Source organism: Heterodontus francisci, chromosome 28, assembly GCF_036365525.1.
Source record: "Heterodontus francisci isolate sHetFra1 chromosome 28, sHetFra1.hap1, whole genome shotgun sequence".
In the NCBI taxonomy this organism is placed as follows: Eukaryota; Metazoa; Chordata; class Chondrichthyes; order Heterodontiformes; family Heterodontidae; genus Heterodontus; species Heterodontus francisci.
Genome location: NC_090398.1, coordinates 5,231,561 through 5,250,898, shown reverse-complemented (window position 1 = coordinate 5,250,898; position 19,338 = coordinate 5,231,561). Strand labels below are relative to the sequence as shown.

The window sequence follows — 19,338 nt, the reverse complement described above, 5'->3', positions numbered from 1 at the left end:
GCGGTACTCCCTCAGTACTGACCCTCCGACAGTGCGGTACTCCCTCAGTACTGACCCTCCGACGGTGCTGGTTTCTCTCACTACTGCCTCTCTCGAGTGCTCGATAGTTGTGGAACAGGAAGCTGTTGGGAACATCAGGTGATTTCCAGTGATCGGAAAAGAATGTACCTTTTCTTGTTCAGTTCATTCTATCTCAACATCATTGCAACATTTAAAGCCAGTTCAGGCACTTGGCCAAGAGATGGATATTGATGTGCTGTTTAAAGTGAAGGAGAGAAAAAGAGAAAGACACCAAGAGAGAAGGAGACAACGAGAATGGCAGTCAAAGAGAAACACCCAAACTACGCAGAGCAAGATCCCACACACAGCTACAAGATAATGAGGTTTCATTGAGTAATGTTGTTTGATGGTTAAACATTGTGCACAGGAGACTGGATGAACTCCTGCCTGCTGTGGGATCACAGATCCCACCTGCACCTGAGAGGGCAGATGGGCAAATTGACACTTGGTTTATCTACCTGGCAATGTCAAAAATTGCCCAGGCAAGTCCCATCCACAAAAGGCAGGAAAAACACCACCCAGCCAATTACCACTCTATCAGTCCTCTCTCGATCATCAGTAAAGTGATGGAAGGTATCGTTGACAGTGCTATCAAACGGCAATTGCTCAGTCATAACCTGCTCACAGACACTGAGTTTGGGTTCCGCCAGGACCTCTCAGCTCCTGAACTTATTGCAGCATTAACATGCAGAAGAGAGCTGAACACAAGAGGTGAGGTCATAGTGATAGCCCTTGACATAAAGTAGAATTTGACCGAGTATGGCATCAAGAAGCCCAACCAAAACTGGAGTCAATGGGAATCAGGGGGAAAACCCTCCGCTGGCTGGAGTCATACCTAGCACAAAGGAAGATGGTTGTGGTTGTTGGAGGTCAATCATCTGAGCTCCAGGACATCACTGCAGGAGTTCCTCAGGGTAGTGTCCTAGGCCCAACCATCTTCAGCTGCTTCATCAATGACCTTCCTTCAATCATAAGGTCAGAAGTGGGGATGTTCACTGATGATTGCACAATGTTCAGCACCATTCGTGACTCCTCAGATACTGAAGCAGTCCATGTAGAAATGCAGCAAGACCTGGACAATATCCAGACTTGGTCTGAAGGACAAAGCAGCCCACTTGATCAGCACCACACCTTCAACATTCACTCCCTTCACAACCGACGCACAGTGACAGCAGTGTGTACCATCTACAAGATGCACTGCAGCAACACACCAAGGTTCCTTCGACAGCACTTTCCAAACCCATGACCTCTACCAACTAGAAGGACAAGGGCAACAGATGCATGGGAACACCACCACCTGCAAGTTCCCCTCCAAGTCACACACCATCCTGACTTGGAACTATATCACCGTTCCTTCACTGTCGCTGGGTCAAAATCCTGGAACTCCCTTCCTAACAGCACTGTGGATGTACCTAACCCACATGGACTGCAGCGGTTCAAGAAGGCAGCTCACCACCATCTTCTCAAGGGCAATTAGGGATGGGCAATAAATGCTGGCAAATTATTTTCGAACTAAGTGCCGACATGGTTGTTAAAGAGTCAGGTCATGCACAAAAGAACTGGCCCCAAATTACAGCAATAAAGTGTTTTATAAACCTCTTGAAATGCATGTTCATAAACATAGCCTCTCGCATCTGGAGGGGTGTTTTTCATGGGTCAATTTTACAACTCAGCATTACTGTAAGACATAGAAACATAGAAAATAGGAGCAGGAGTAGGCCATTCGGCCCTTTGAGCCTGCTCCGCCATTCATTATGATCATGGCTGATCATCCAACTCAGTAACCTGTTCCTGCTTTCCCCCCATATCCTTTGATCTCTTTAGACCCAAGAGCTATATCTAACTCCTTCTTGAAAACATACAATGTTTTGGCCTCAACTGCTTTCTGTGGTAGTGAATTCCACAGGCTCACCACTCTCTGGGTGAAGAAATTTCTCCTCATCTCAGTCCTGAAAGGTTTACCCCATATTCTTAGACTTTGAACCCCTGGTTCTGGACTCCCCCACCATCGGGAACATCCTTCCTGCATCTACCCTGTCAAGTCCTGTTAGAATTTTAAAGGTTTCTATGAGATCCCCCCTCACTCTTCTGAACTCCAGCGAATATAATCCTAACCAACTCAATCTCTCCTCATACGTCAGTCCCACCATCCCAGGAATCAGTCTGGTAAACCTTCACTGCACTCCCTCTATAGCAAGAACATCCTTGCTCAGATAAGGAGACCAAAACTGCACACAATATTCCAGGTGTGGTCTCACCAAGGCCCTGTATAATTGTAGCAAGATATCCCTGCTCCTGTACTCGAATCATCTCGCTATGAAGGCCAACATACTATTTGCCTTTTTTACCGCCTGTTGCACCTGCATGTTTACCTTCAGCGACTGGTGTACGAGAACACCCAGGTCTCGCTGCATATTCCCCTCTCTCAGTTTACAGCCGTTCGGATTATAATCTGCCTTCCTGTTTTTGCTCCCAAAGTGGATAACCTCACATTTATCCACATTATACTGCATCTGCCATGTATTAGCCCACTCACTCAACTTGTCCAAATCACCCTGAAGCCTCCTCACAACTCACCCTCCCACCCAGTTTTGTCTCATCTGCAAATTTGGAGAGATTACATTTCGTTCCCTCATCTAAATCATTAATATATATTGTGAATAGCTGGGGTCCTAGCACCGATCCCTGCGGTACCCCACTAGTCACTGCCTGCCATTCCCAAAAAGACCCATTTATCCCTACTCTTTGTTTCCTGTCCGCTGACCAATTTTCTATCCACTGCAATACACTACCCCCAATCCCATGTGGGAGAAATTAGATAACATGGGGAGACTATTCAGCAGCAGCAGTCTTCAACCTGCCACACTGAGGACACCGAAGCAGACCTCTTCAGAGAAATCTATTACTACAAAGTTTCACAAAGTTACACAGTATTTACAGCACAGAAACAGGTCATTCAGCCCATCGAGTCCATGCTGGTGTTTATGTTCCACACAAGCCTCCACCCACCCACCTTCTCCATCTCCCCCATCACCATATCCTTCTATTCCTTTCTCCCTCCTGTCTTTATCCAGCTTCCCCCTTAAATACATTGTCAGGTAACCCCTCCCACCTGCCAATACTGAGGCTCACATTATTTCACCACATGAACATTAAAACTTTAAAATTGCACCTTCCTGACTGGGAAGACATTTGCATTGTAGCAGACAATGTGGAAACAAAGGGATCCAGTCCCTGCCCCCCAATACACAGAAAGAGACCTGTTCAAACCAGTCGGTCACGTGACCACTGCTGGCCAACTCAGAAAGTTTTAAGCTGGAAAAACAGACTTTGAACTGAGAACGCCATGCACTCATAGACTGGGAACATCTCCTCTCCTGTCTGCCTGCCTTCATCTCTTTCTCACAGAACTGAATCTTGTGAAGACAGGTAAACTCAGAGAGAGAAAAATCTCCTGCATGAACAAGGTTTACGAAAAGTACTAGGCCCCAACAAAACGCAAGACCAAATCTTCAATCAAGGACCATAGTGAGTTCGAGAAACAGCAACACAATATTGCCTCAAACTGTTCTACTTATCTTTTCTGTCCCTATTTACATGTGTATATCACATGTGCAAGCGAGCATGGGCGAGTCGTTTTTCCGCAGCTGTTAACTGTTTCAGAGTTTAAGTTTAAGGTTTAATAAATTTTATCTTTCTTCTTTAAACCACAGAAAGCCTGTTTGTGCTCATTTCTTTGCCTTATAATTGGAAAGCGGTGAACAAGGATTCACCAAGGGGGAGCTCAAAGCACAGTGTGTTTAAAATTAAACCCAGTTACAATAAGACAGGTGAAGATATTAACAGACCCCGAGATACCTGTCGCATTTGGTTGTAACAACATCGAAACTATTCACCTCAACCACTCCCTGTGATAGCGAGTTCCACATTCTCTCCATTCTCTGGGGAAAGGAGTTTCTCCGGAATTCCCCATTGGATTTATTAGTGACTGTCTTATGTTGATGGCCCCTAGTTCTGGTCTCCCCCCACAAGTGGAAACATCTTCTCTCTGTCTACCCGATCGAAACCCTTCCATAATCTTAAAGACCTTGATCGTGTCACCGCACCCCACCCCCCTCAGCCTTCTCTTTTCTAGATAAAGAGTCTCAGACTGTTGGATCTCTCCTGATAAGTGTAACCTCTCAGTTTTGACAGTGAGTCAGGTTAGAGGAAAAACTCTTTCCACACAGCATGTGTTTTTGAACCTGGAAAGAACTGCCTGAGTGCAGTGGAGGTAGATTCAGTTGGGGCTTTCAAAAGGAATTTTATGAACACCTGAAAGAGGATAAAAAAAAAAGTCGAGCGATGGGGAAAAGCTGGGGAGTGGGACTGGCTGAGATGCAGACAGCTGGCACAGGCATGATGGGCCTCCTTTTGTGTTAGGGGAGGTGGTGGAGTAGTGGTATTATCACTGGACGAATAACCCAGAGACCCAGGGTATTTCCCTGGAGACATGAGTTCAAATCCCACCATAGCAGAAGGTGAAATTTGAATTTAATTAATAAATCTGGAATTAAAAAGCTAGTCTAATGATGGCCATGAAATCATTGTCGATTGTTGTAAAAACACATCTGGTTCACTAATGTCCTTGAGGGAAGGAAATCTGCTGTCCTTACCTGGTCTGGACTACATGTGACTCCAGACCCACAGTAATGTGGTTAACTCTTACATGCCCTCTGAAATGGCCCAGCAAGCCACTCAGTTGTATCTAACCGCTACAAAGTCAATAAAAAGGAATGAAACCGGACGGACCACCCAGCATCGACCTAGGCACAGGAAACGACAACGGCAAAGCCAGCCCTGTCGACCCTGCAACGTCCTCCTTACTAACATCTGGGGGCTTGTGCCAAAGTTGGGAGAGCTGCCCCACAGACTAGTCAAGCAACAGCCTGACATAGTCATACTCACGGAATCATACCTAACAGACAATGTCCCAGACACTGCCATCACCATCCCCGGGTATGTCCTGTCCCACCGGCAGGACAGACCCAGCAGAGGTGGTGGCACAGTGGTATACAGTAGGGAGGGAGTTGCCCTGGGAGTCCTCAACATCGACTCCGGACCCCATGAGGTCTCATAGCATCAGGTCAAACATGGACAAGGTAACCTCCTACTGATTACCACATACCGCCCTCCCTCAGCTGATGACTCAGTACTCCTCCATGTTGAACAGCACTTGGAGGAAGCACTGAGGGTGGCAAGGGCACAAAATGTACTCTGGGTGGGAGACTTCAATGTCCATCACCAAGAGTGGCTCGATAGCACCACTACTGACCGAGCTGGCCGAGTCCTAAAGGACATAGCTGCTAGACTGGGTCTGCGGCAGTTGGTGGGGGAACCAACAAGAGGGAAAAACATACTTGACCTCATCCTCACCAATCTGCTTGCTGCAGATACTTCTGTCCATGACTGTATTGGTAGGAGTGACCACCGCACAGTCCTTGTGGAGACGAAGTCCCGCCTTCACATTGAGGATACCGTCCATCGTGTTGTGTGGCACTCCCACCATGTTAAATGGGATAGATTTCGAATAGATCTAGCAATACAAAACTGGGCATCCATGAGGCGCTGTGGACCATCAGCAGCAGCAGAATTTTACTCAATCACAATCTGTAACCTCATGGCCCGGCATATCCCCCACTCTACCATTACCATCAAACCAGGAGACCAACCCTGGTTCAATGAAGAGTGCAGGAGGGCATGCCAGGAGCAGCACCAGGCATACCTCAAATTGAGGTGTCAACCTGGTGAAGCTACAACCCAGGACTACTTGCATGCCAAACTGTGTAAGCAGCATGCAATAGACAGAGCTAAGCGATCCCATAACCAACGGATCAGATCTAAGCTCTGCAGCCCTGCCACATCCAGCCATGAATGGTGGTGGATAATTAAACAACTAACTGGAGGAGGTGGCTCCCCAAATATCCCCATCCTCAATGATGGGGGAGCCCAGCACATCAGTGCAAAAGATAAGGCTGAAGCATTTGCAACAATCTTCAGCCAGAAGTGCCGAGTTGATGATCCATTTCGGCCTCCTCCTGAAGTCCCCAGCATCACAGATGCCAAACTTCAGCCAATTCGATTCACTCCACGTGATATCAAGAAATGACTGAAGGCACTGGATACTGCAAAAGCTATGGGGCCTGACAATATTCAGGTAACGGTACTGAAGACCTGTGCTCCAGAACTTGCCGCGCCCCTAGTCAAGCTGTTCCAGTACAGCTACAACCCTGCAATGTGGAAAATTGCCCAGGTATGTCCTGTACACAAAAAGCAGGACAAATCCAACCCGGCCAATTACCGCCCCATCAGCCTACTCTCAATCATCAGTAAAGTGATGGAAGATGTCATCAACAGTGCCATCAAGCGGCACTTGCTTAGCAATACCCTGCTCAGTGATGCTCAGTTTGGGTTCCGCCAGGGCCACTCAGCTCCTGAACTCATTACAGCCTTGGTTCAAACATGGACAGAAGAGCTGAACTCAAGAGGTGAGGTGAGAGTCACTGCCCTTGACATCAAGGCAGCTTTTGACCCAGTATGGCATCAAGGAGCCCTAGCAAAACTGAGGTCAATGGGAATCAGGGGGGAAATCCTCCGCTGGTTGGAGTCATACCTAGCACAAAGGAAGATGGTTGTGGTTGTTGGAGGTCAATCATCTGAGCTCCAGGACATCACTGCAGGAGTACCTCAGGGTAGTGTCCTAGGCCCAACCATCTTCAGCTGCTTCATCAATGACCTTCCTTCAATCATAAGGTCAGAAGTGGGGATGTTCGCTGATGATTGCACAATGTTCAGCACCATTCGTGACTCCTCAGTTACTGAAGCAGTCCGTGTAGAAATGCAGCAAGACCTGGACAATATCCAGGCTTGGGCTGATAAGTGGCAAGTAACATTTGCGCCACACAAGTGCCAGGCAATGACCATCTCCCCTTGACATTCAATGGCATTACCATCGCTGAATCCCCCACTATCAACATCCTAGGGGTTACCATTGACCAGAAACTGAACTGGAGTAGCCATAAAAATACCGTGGCTACAAGAGCAGGTCAGAGGCTAGGAATCCTGAGGCGAGTAACTCACCTCCTGACTCCCCAAAGCCTGTCCACCATCTACAAGGCACAAGTCAGGAGTGTGATGGAATACTCTCCACTTGCCTGGATGGGTGCAGCTCCAACAACACTCAAGAAGCTCGACACCATCCAGGACAAAGCAGCCCGCTTGATTGGCACCCCATCTACAAACATTCACTCCCTCCATCACCGACGCACAGTGGCAGCAGTGTGTACCATCTACAAGATGCACTACAGCAATGCACCAAGGCTCCTTAGCACCTTCCAAACCTGCGACCTCTACCAACTAGAAGGACAAGGGCAGCAAATACATGGGAACACCACCACCTGCAAGTTCCCCTCCAAGTCACACACCATCCTGGCTTGGAACTATATCACCGTTCCTTCACTGTCGCTGGGTCAAAATCCTGGAACTTCCTTCCTAACAGCACTGTGGGTGTACCTACCCCAAATGGACTGCAGCAGTTCAAGAAGGCAGCTCACCACCACCTTCTCAAGGGCAATTAGGGATGGACAATAAATGCTGGCCTGGCCAGTGACGCCTACATCCCATGAATGAATAAAAAAACCTCATTCTATCTTTTTATGACACTGCGATAAGTCCATGAGGGAGAAAGGAATAGAAAGATCAGTTGACGGAGGTGAAGTGAAGGAGTGGGTGGAGGCTCCTGTGGAACAGAAAGGCTAGCACAGAGTGGGTGGGCCGAATGGACAGTTTCTGTGCTGTCAATACTTGGTAAAACTTGAGAAAAACTCTAGCTCATTAAATTCCAACTTGTTGACCACTTCTATAAAACCTGATATGCAAGTATGTAGTGCTGAAAGAAGATAAAGGAATAAATGTTGAGAGAATGAGAAAGTTATCAACAATAATAGTTCCGGTATGATGTAATAATATTCAGTGATGTGACAAGAAATGCATTCTGAGCAAAGCAGTGGGCCTGTAAGTATCCTGAAGCCGAGATTGCAGTTTCGTTGGGAGAAAGAGCGAGGAGGAGGGAAGGGGAAAAGGAGAAGATGGGAGAAGGAGAGTCATAGAGAGATGTAACACCGAAACAGGCCCTTCAGCCCAGGCCGACCATTCACCACCCATTTATACTAATCCTACATGGTCTGAAGTGGGGATGTTCGCTGATGATTGCACTGTTCATTACCACTCATGTCTCCTCAGATACTGAAGCAGACCGTGTCCACAAACAGCAAGACCTGGACAATATCCAGGCTTGGGCTGATAAGTGGCAAGTAACATTCACGCCAGACAATGACCATCTCCAACAAGAGAGAACCTAACCTTCTCCCCTTGACATTCAATGGCATTACCATCGCTGAATCCCCCACTATCAACATCCTAGGGGTTACCATTGACCAGAAACTGAACTGGAGTAGCCATATAAATACCGTGGCTACAAGAGCAGGTCAGAGGCTAGGAATCCTGAGGCGAGTAACTCACCTCCTGACTCCCCAAAGCCTGTCCACCATCTACAAGGCACAAGTCAGGAGTGTGATGGAATACTCTCCACTTGCCTGGATGGGTGCAGCTCCAACAACACTCAAGAAGCTCGACACCATCCAGAACAAAGCAGCCCACTTGATTGGCACCCCATCTACAAACATTCACTCCCTGCACCACTGACGCACAGTGACAGCAGTGTGTACCATCTACAAGATGCACTGCAGCAATGCACCAAGGCTCCTTAGACAGCACCTTCCAAACCCGCGACCTCTACCAACTAGAAGGACAAGGGCAGCTAATACATGAGAACACCACCACCTGCAAGTTCCCCTCCAAGTCACACACCATCCTGACTTGGAACTATATCGCCGTTCCTTCACTGTCGCAGGGTCAAAATCCTGGAACTCCCTTCCTAACAGCACTGTGGGTGTACCTGCACCACATGGACTGCAGCGGTTCAAGAAGGCAGTTCACCACCACCTTCTCAAGGGCAATTAGGGATGGGCAATAAATGCTGGCCTGGCCAGCGATGCCCACATCCCGTGAATGAATAAAAAAAGTTATTTGTGTTTCGATTCCTGCTGTTAAATGTGAAGTGTATATTGGTATACTGGAGTGGGGAGAAAGTAGAAGACAGTAATTATTTTCACAACCATACCAGAAATAGCATTACTCTGAGACCTGATTTCAACCTCAGACAGATTCAGTCACAATAAGGGATAGACATGGTAGGCCTCACGAAGGACGATAATGCAAATAAAGATATTCAGAGACCATTTAAGACTTGAATTGACAGCAAACATTCCCCATTGTGTGACAATGACTGGGCTATCAAGATGTGACAATGTGTAGAGGGTACGGTCATATGTGCTGTAATCTGTTTATTACAGATCTGATATTACAGATTATCTGATAATCTGTAAACTAATGACAAAGAGACAATGTACAGAAGGTGAGGTTAAACCTGACCAATCAAAGGGTTAAGGTGGACGATAACCTAACAGGAAGGAACCCTCAGAGGGGACCATAACTGACAGGTGCTGGGACAACTCGGGGCTCACCAATTCAAGAAACCAACCGACTTTCAATGGAACACCTCAAGAAAGATGATGGTGTCACAGCAGCTCAGAAGGCAAAGGACCGAAGAGTCCCGAGATCCAGCTGTTGGTTAAGTATTGCTTGTATGTTCTTGCTGTGAGAATAAGAAATACTGTAACGATATTGAGTCAGAAAGCGGGACGTTGGCTGACCGACTCAAGGATCCTAAAATATGAGGCAATCCTGTTGGAAAAAGATGACTTGACAATTGTAACAGACTCCTGTCTAAATCCAGCCACCTTCTTATGGAGAGAAGAAGGGGGATGCCAAGACATTGAGCATCAATGTTTAGATATTATAGAATACCAGACAAAGGTTAGAGAGGACTTGAGAGACATTCCCCTTCATACAGGATATCGTTTGTTCATAGACGGATCCTCCCGAGTAATACACGGAAAGAAACATAATGGGTACGCTATAATCGACGGGAAAGAAAATAGTGTAATTGAAGCAGACAGATTGCCCAATACCTGGTCTGCCCAAACTTGTGAACTATATGCTCTAAATCAGGCTCTTAAAAATCTGGAAAGGAGAGAAGGAACGATATATACTGATTCCAAATATGCGTTTGGAGTGGTACATACGTTTGGAAAAATCTGGCAGGAAAGGGGTCTGATAAACAGTAGAGGAAAAGAATTGGCCCATGAGGAGCTGGTAGAACAAGTCTTGAGTAACTTATTATTGCCAAAAGAAATTGCAGTGGTCCATATAAACGGGCACCAGAAAAATGAAACATTTGAAGCAAAAGGGAACCGATTGGCAGATGAAATAGCAAAGGAAGCAGCTTTGAACCCTCAGCCAATACCAATAAACATCCTAACCCCAGCTTTAATCGGACCCTCAGTAAACCCTATTTTTACAGAAGCTCAGAAAGAGGAATTAGTGAAGTGGGGGGGTCCACGAGATACCTAGCGGGAAATGGATCCTACCTGATGGTAGGGAAGTAGTGAATAAACCCATCATGAGGGAAATAATGACTAATCTACACCAAGGAAGTCATTGGGGAACCCAAGCAATGTGCGATTTGGTTTTAAGAAAATATGGATGTAAAGGGATTTATACTATTGCCAAACAGGTTTGCGAAGGATGTTTAATTTGCAAAAAGATAAACAAACAGTCTTTGAGAAAAAGAGTGTTGGGAGGGAGACAACCGAGTCTGAGACCATTCCAAAGTATACAGGTAGATTTTACCGAATTAACCCCCGTAGGGAAACTAAAATACATTCTAGTTTTAGTAGACCATTTGACAGGGTGGGTGGAAGCTTATCCCATGACTGCAGCTACATCCGGAGGAGCGTCTAAAGTAATATTGGAACAAATAATTCCCCGATACAGAATTGTAGAAAACATAGATTCGGACCAAGGAAGTCATTTTACCTCGAAGCTATTACAAGAAATAGTTAGGGGATTGGGAATCCAATGGGACTTCCATACCCCTTGGCACCCTCCCTCTTCAGGGCGGGTGGAAAGAATGAATCAGACTTTAAAGAAACACCTGTCCAAACTGGTACTTGAAACAAGGTTACCCTGGACAAAATGTTTACCTATAGCGATACTCAGAATTCGGACAGCCCCTAGAAAAGATGTGGGACTGTCACCCTATGAAATGCTATTCGGATTACCCTATATGGGAACCAGGGGCAAGATGCCAACCTTAGAAACTAAAGATTCGTTTCTAAAGAACTATATACTGGTGTTGTCTTCCTCATTGTCATTCCTCAGGAAGCAAGGCCTGTTAGCACAGACCCCACCTCTCGAATTTGCAGTACACAAGATCCAACCAGGAGATTGGGTTCTGGTGAAATCGTGGAAAGAGACGAAACTACAACCGAACTGGGAGGGACCATACCAGACTCTCCTAACCACTGAAACAGCCATAAGAACAGCAGAAAGAGGTTGGACCCACTACACAAGAATCAAGGGGCCGGTACAACCCCCGGCCGAGGAAGGAACTTGGACAACCGAATTAACCGAAGAACCATTGAAAATAAAGCTAAAAAGACTTTGAGTAACGAACTTTTTTTTTATATAGCGGCGCGAGCGCGGGAATACTGTCTGTAATATTGTGTGCTTTTTCTCTCTCTCTTTTCGAAAGCAGCCAGGAAAACAGAACCAGATTAAAATGGGTTGGATGTTTTTGTATGTAGCATTAGTTATCCCAGTAATGGGCAAAATAACAATGTGGGACGGAACTGACGGGGACAATGGTACACAGATTCCATGGGTTACCCAAATTGAAATCCCCAAGAGCCAGGACCCTCAGGTGATAGAAGTAGACTTATGTTTCCTAATCCCATGTGGGGGCATATATCACCAAAGAAATTATTATGTGGAATCCCTCCATTATTATGGGAATGGACTACGAACAGGAGACCCACTCCCACCGATTATATCCATTCACCAGAGCCCCATAAAACTAGGCCCAGATTGTCCAGATAAGGAATGCAACCCTATATATTTGACAATAAAAAGAACCGAGTGGACAGAAACGACTGGTGGAATATCCATCCAACGCCATCCGAATGGCTCAATAACAGAAGAACGACAAATCAAAAGTACCCACTTCCAATTAGACAACAAGGTGTTTGGAGTAACAGTTAGAGAAGGGAAAAAGAAAGGTGAATTAAAATGTTGTTTTCAGGTAACAATAGATAAGACTGGTAAACCATCTAACAAACTAAAAGGGACCTCTCATAATGATCCTAACATAGTAAAAATAATAGAGGTAAAAGACTTGAGAAAGACAATTGAGATAGAAACCGGTTACGGGGACACAAATGCCTGGGTAGAATGGATAAAATATACTTTAAAAAGTTTGAACAAAAACAATTGCTATGCTTGTGCATCTGGTAGACCGATAGCTCAAGTAGTACCTTTCCCGCTGGGGTGGGAGCGTGACCGAAAGGGCATGGAATGCATGTTAGCCCTATATCAGGATAAGACGGCTTGGGGTATTCAAACTTGCATATCCTTGTCAATAATGTTCCCTCCCCTAGAGAAAAAGGATTCAAGGACTCCCCCTTCATTTTTAGCCACCAGTGTGAATCACACATCATGCGTACGTCGACACGGTGCGGAGCTAACCAGAAATATGGGAGAGTTGAAGTCATGCATAGAGACTGAGGACGTAACTGGAAGAGTCAGGGGAGGGAACTAATCATCATTGAATGTTCCCAGAGCGGATTTATGGTGGTATTGCGGAGGAAAAATCCTGAGACAGACCTTACCCTCCCAGTGGAAGGGGACGTGCGCAATTGTTCAATTGGCAATACCATTCACCTTGGCATTTGAGAAACAAAAGATAATAACGAGGGAAAGGGGTAAAAGGGAAGCGATAGCGAACTCTTTTGACGACCAGGTGTACTTGGATTCCATAGGGGTCCCAAGAGGGGTACCTGATGAATTCAAGGCCCGAAACCAAATAACCGCCGGTTTCGAGTCTTTGTTTTGGTGGGTCATTATTAACAAAAATGTAGATTGGATAAATTATCTTTATTACAACCAACAAAGATTTATAAATTATACTAGAGATGCGGTAAAAGGTATAGCTGAACAATTAGATGCCACTAGTAGAATGGCTTGGGAAAATCGACTGGCTCTAGATATGATCTTAGCAGAAAAAGGAGGTGTGTGTATAATGTTAGGAGGGAAATGTTGCACATTTATCCCAAATAACACAGCACCCGATGGTTCAATCACCCGAGCACTGCAAGGGTTAACAACTTCAGCAGAAGAGATGGCTGAAAATTCAGGAGCAGACACTTCCCTGACAGGGTGGCTTGAATCCTGGTTTGGAAAATGGAAAGGCATGATAATCTCGGTTTTTACCTCCCTGATCATGGTTGTCGGAATACTAATAGCCATCGGGTGTTGTATTATTCCTTGTGTAAGAGGGCTGACACAGCGATTGATTGAGACAGCTTTGACGAAGCAGATGTCAATACAAAGAGGCCAGGAAGAGAGTATGTACCTGTTAGGTAATGACAAAGTGGATAGTATCAACGGAAATACAGACATTGAAAAGGCGGCTGAAATAATGCTCAGAGGATTTGAGAGGACATATGAGAAACCTCCGCAGTATGTAGAAAACAACAAGGATTAAGTAAAAGAAAAGGGGGAATTGTGAGAATAAGAAATACTGTAATGTTGTTTCTACAGCTTGTGGAAAGTTACCAAGAAGTCATTTGTGCACAACATAATGAAATCACTGAAAAAGAGAACTGATAAGGATATGTCAGTGGAGACCTTAAGACAGTACATCACTGACAAAGAGAATTGATAAGGGTATGTGGAGACCTTAAGACAGTACATCACTGACAAAGAGAACTGATAAGGGTATGTGGAGACCTTAAGACAGTACATCACTGACAAAGAGAACTGATAAGGGTATGTGGAGACCTTAAGACAGTACATCACTGACAAAGAATTGATAAGGGTCTGTAAGTGGAGACCTTGGGACAGTACATCACTTAAAAATTGTGCTTAGGCAGATAACAGAGAAACAGCAAGAGTTAGAACAACGGATGTAGTGAATAAGAAACTGCCCCACTAAGATAAAGGCTGACAGCTGCAAGTTAAAACACATAATTGGAGAGCCAAATAAGGTAAAACAAAAACAAGAGTTAGGGGCTAGAAAGTTAGAGTAGGGAGAGAAGTAAACAGAGGAGGAGACTGTAGCAACCATAGGATAGGTTAGTGTCATAATATGTTATAACCAATAATGTAAAATAAAGGCGTGGACAAATGGATTTGTACTGTATAAACATGAACTGAATATGTTGATCGGTGTGCCTGCTTGTTGGACACCCGATCTTGCAAGACCGTTAAATAAACTTACTTCTTCAGAGTTTGACTTGGTGTAAATTATTATCAAGTGGGCTACGTTTCTCACATTGCTGTCCTTAATAAACTCTCGAGCTTGATTAAGAAGTCCGAGTTTGTACCCTGTGGGTCAAAAACTACACGCACAAAAATCTTACAAGTACCACATACCAGCTGTGATTGGCCACATCAGCAGTAGGCCGGGATTGAAGCCTGGGTCTTGTCTTGTGTCTGGGTCGGAACACCGGTACTTAAATAAGCCGATGCCCGATGACCCTACAGTCCTTCCTCACCAATAAAGCAATCAAACACCTCGATTTCAAATCCAGACTTTGATGCTCGAACTTCAAAACAACTCGAATAAACTACCCTGAACAATCGGGTGAAGATTCAGAAACAATTTCCCAGACAGTGGAACATTCTGGAATCACTCGTAGCCTCTTTAGGGGAGAAACAAACTGATAGCAAAACTATTGTGCCTAACACGCACTTACTCTTAAAGAATCCGATTGGTGAAAAGTATATCAATATTTTATTCACACACTAAATCATCAAAGTACAAGTTCTCACGACTTGTACAGTATACTACCCATCAAGACACGAGATGATCAGTCTCCGACTTGCGGCTGCTCCTCTGTTCTCTGAGCCCTTGGCTCAGGGTATCTTCTCAGGTGTTCTTCCCCGGGGTTCTCGTACCTTCCCTACTTTCAGTCAGGAGATAAATCTTGTTTTCAAGACCCTCCCCTCTTACTTACTCATAGGGGTCTGGTATAATGACATAATGATAATTCCTTATTTGGCTCAGTGAGAACCTGGTTTGCACTTTTTCATTTCTTTACAGTTTCCCATTGTCTAATATGAGTCTAATCATATCTGGTGTCCATGGCAACTCCCGAGATCTGCTATGTGCAAGGACAGTGTCGATGACCTTCAATAAGTCTTTTCTACAATGTCCACAATTCCTCGGCCATCTGTGTGCTGTGGCCCCTTTCTACCCAGCCCCACTATGCTTTAACACACTGTTCATTGTTGTGTGACTAGCCCCTTTGTTTCAACTAAGTTATTATGTGTTTTTATTATATGTGTTTTTATAGAGTCAGAGTCGTACAGCATAGAAACAGGCCCTTCGGCCCACCGCGTCCATGCCGACCATAATGCCTATCTATACTAATCCCACCTGCCTGCATTAATTCCATATCCCTCTATGCTTTGCTCATTCAAGTACCTGTCCAGATGCCTCTTAAATGTCGCTACTGTTCCTGCCTCCACCACCTCCTCAGGCAGCTCATTCCAGATACCCACTATTCTTTGTGTGAAAAATTTACCCCTTTGATCCCCTTTAAACCTCCTCCCTCTCACCTTAAATCTATGTCCTCTAGTTTTAGTCACCCCTACCATGGGAAACAGACTCTGGCTATCTACCCTATCTATGCCTCTCATAATTTTATATACCTCTATCATGTCCCCTCTCAGCCTCCTTCGCTCCAGGGAAAACAGACCCAGCCTATCCAATCTCTCTTTATAACTCACGCCCTCCAAACCAGGCTTTTATTCTATGTGTTTTTACTGGGTCTGCAGTCCCCCCTTTGATCCTGCTTTGTCCTGGATGGTGTCGTGCACAGAGATAGTGAGGGGTGTAGGGGCTGGAGGAAATTACAGGAGGGGGAGGGGTGTAGGGGCTGGAGGAGGTTACAGAGATGGGGAGGAGTGTAGGGGCTGCAGGAGGTTACTGAGATGGGGAGGGGTGTAGGGGCTGGAGGAGGTTACAGAGATAGGGAGTGGTGTAGGGGCTGGAGGAGGTTACAGAGATAGGGAGTGGTGTAGGGGCTGGAGGAGGTTACAGAGATAGGGAGGAGTGTAGGGGCTGCAGGAGGTTACCGAGATGGGGAGGGGTGTAGGGGCTGGAGGAGGTTACAGAGATCGGGAGGTGTGTAGGGGCTGGAGGAGGTTACAGAGATGGGGAGGGGTGTAGGAGGTTACAGAGATTGGGAGGGGTGTAGGGGCTGGAGGAGGTTACAGAGATAGGGAGGATTCTGGGGGCTGGAGGTTACAGAGATAGGGAGGGGTGTAGGGCCTGGAGGAGGTTACAGAGATAGGGAGGGGTGTAGAGGCTGGAGGAGGTTACAGAGATGGGGAGGGGTGTAGGGACTGGAGGAGGTTACAGAGATAGGGAGGGCTGTAGGGGCTGGAGGAGGTTGCAGAGATAGGGAGGGCTGTAGGGGCTGGAGGAGGTTGCAGAGATAGGGAGGGCTGTAGGGGCTGGAGGAGGTTACAGAGATAGGGAGGGCTGTAGGGGCTGCAGGAGGTTACAGAGATGGGGAGGGCTGTAGAGCTGGAGGAGGTTACAGAGATAGGGAGGGTTGCAGGGACTGGAGGAGGTTACAGAGATAGGGAGGGGTGTAGGGGCTGGAGGAGGTTACAGAGATAGGGAGGGCTGTAGGGACTGGAGGAGGTTACAGAGACAGGGAGGCTGCAGGGGCTGGATGAGGTTACAGAGATAGGGAGGGCAGTAGGGACTGGAGGAGGTTACAGAGACAGGGAGGCTGCAGGGGCTGGATGAGGTTACAGAGATAGGGAGGGCAGTAGGGGCTGGAGGAGGTTACAGAGATAGGGAGGGAGGAGGAGGTTACAGAGACAGGGAGGGCTGTAGGGACTGGAGGAGGTTACAGAGATAGGGAGGGCAGTAGGGGCTGGAGGAGGTTACAGAGATAGGGAGGGAGGAGGAGGTTACAGAGACAGGGACGGCTGTAGGGACTGGAGCAGGTTACAGAGACAGGGAGGGCTGTAGGGACTGGAGGAGGTCACAGGGACGGTGAGGGTGGAGGAGGTCACAGGGACGGTGAGGGTGGAGGAGGTCACAGGGACGGTGAGGGTGGAGGAGGGTACACGGACGGTGAGGGTGGAGGAGGTTACACGGACGGTGAGGGTGGAGGAGGTTACACGGACGGTGAGGGTGGAGGAGGTTACACGGACAGTGAGGGTGGAGGAGGTTACACGGACAGTGAGGGTGGAGGAGGTTACACGGACAGTGAGGGTGGAGGAGGTTACACGGACAGTGAGGGAGGAGGAGATTCATGTACAGTGAGGGAAGAGGAGGGTACAGGGACAGTGAGGGTGGAGGAGGTTACAGGGACAGTGAGGGTGGAGGAGGTTACAGGGACAGTGAGGGTGGAGGAGGTTACAGAGACAGAGAGGGTGGAGGAGGTTACAGGGACAGAGAGGGTGGAGGAGGTTACAGGGACAGAGAGGGTGGAGGAGCTGACCGGGATAGTGAGGGTGGAGGAGCTGACAGAGACAGAGAGGGTGGAGGAGCTGACAGAGACAGAGAGGGTGGAGGAGCTGACAGAGACAGAGAGGGTGGAGGAGCTGACAGGGACAGTGAGGGTGGAGGAGGTTACAGGGACAGTGAGGGTGGAGGAGGTTACACGGACAGTGAGGGTGGAGGAGGTTACACGGACAGTGAGGGTGGAGGAGGTTACACGGACAGTGAGGGTGGAGGAGGTTACACGGACAGTGAGGGAGGAGGAGATTCATGTACAGTGAGGGAAGAGGAGGGTACAGGGACAGTGAGGGTGGAGGAGGTTACAGGGACAGTGAGGGTGGAGGAGGTTACAGGGACAGTGAGGGTGGAGGAGGTTACAGGGACAGTGAGGGTGGAGGAGGTTACAGAGACAGAGAGGGTGGAGGAGGTTACAGGGACAGAGAGGGTGGAGGAGGTTACAGGGACAGAGAGGGTGGAGGAGCTGACCGGGATAGTGAGGGTGGAGGAGCTGACAGAGACAGAGAGGGTGGAGGAGCTGACAGAGACAGAGAGGGTGGAGGAGCTGACAGAGACAGAGAGGGTGGAGGAGGTTACAGGGACAGAGAGGGTGGAGGAGCTGACCAGGATAGTGAGGGTGGAGGAGCTGACAGAGACAGAGAGGGTGGAGGAGCTGACAGAGACAGAGAGGGTGGAGGAGCTGACAGAGACAGAGAGGGTGGAGGAGCTGACAGGGACAGTGAGGGTGGAGGAGGTTACACGGACGGTGAGGGTGGAGGAGGTTACACGGACGGTGAGGGTGGAGGAGGTTACACGGACAGTGAGGGTGGAGGAGGTTACACGGACAGTGAGGGTGGAGGAGGTTACACGGACAGTGAGGGTGGAGGAGGTTACACGGACAGTGAGGGAGGAGGAGATTCATGTACAGTGAGGGAAGAGGAGGGTACAGGGACAGTGAGGGTGGAGGAGGTTACAGGGACAGTGAGGGTGGAGGAGGTTACAGGGACAGTGAGGGTGGAGGAGGTTACAGAGACAGAGAGGGTGGAGGAGGTTACAGGGACAGAGAGGGTGGAGGAGGTTACAGGGACAGAGAGGGTGGAGGAGCTGACCGGGATAGTGAGGGTGGAGGAGCTGACAGAGACAGAGAGGGTGGAGGAGCTGACAGAGACAGAGAGGGTGGAGGAGCTGACAGAGACAGAGAGGGTGGAGGAGCTGACAGAGACAGAGAGGGTGGAGGAGCTGACAGGGACAGTGAGGGTGGAGGAGGTTACAGGGACAGTGAGGGTGGCGGAGGTTACAGGGATAGTGAGGGTGGCGGAGGTTACAGAGACAGAGAGGGTGGAAGTTCTCGCACCTACACTGTTTGGGATTTTCTTCTCCCTGCTGCTCTCACATGTGTTCAAGTCTTCAGAAGAAGGAATTTTCCTCCACACAAGATCAGATGGCAGGTTATTCAACCTTGCCCGTCTAAGAGCGAAGTCCAAAGTACGGAAAGTCCTCATCAGGGAACTCCTCTTTGCTAACGATGCTGCTTTAAC

At 47.5% G+C, this 19,338-nt stretch overlaps 2 protein-coding genes across 4 annotated transcripts in view; both read right to left on the bottom strand.

Moving 5' to 3' along the window:
- Positions 1-19,242, bottom strand: part of LOC137385083 (equilibrative nucleobase transporter 1-like) — a 223,516-nt gene extending 204,274 nt beyond the window's left edge. The window contains exon 1 of one of the 3 annotated variants that reach the window (XM_068059828.1): positions 19,155-19,242. The gene's annotated coding sequence lies outside the window, so the exon portion shown is untranslated. Of the gene's footprint in view, positions 1-895; positions 986-19,154 lie in introns of those variants that run through there. The other 2 variants (XM_068059827.1, XM_068059829.1) reach the window with 2 other exon arrangements.
- LOC137385197 (aldehyde dehydrogenase family 3 member B1-like) overlaps positions 10,698-19,338 on the bottom strand; it is a 195,388-nt gene continuing 186,747 nt past the window's right edge. The window contains exons 11-13 of the mRNA XM_068060185.1: positions 14,713-14,825; positions 14,558-14,664; positions 10,698-10,781 (exon numbers count right to left, since the gene is read on the bottom strand). Coding sequence (XP_067916286.1) covers positions 10,698-10,781; positions 14,558-14,664; positions 14,713-14,825 — 304 coding nt within the window. The remainder of the gene's footprint in view (positions 10,782-14,557; positions 14,665-14,712; positions 14,826-19,338) is intronic.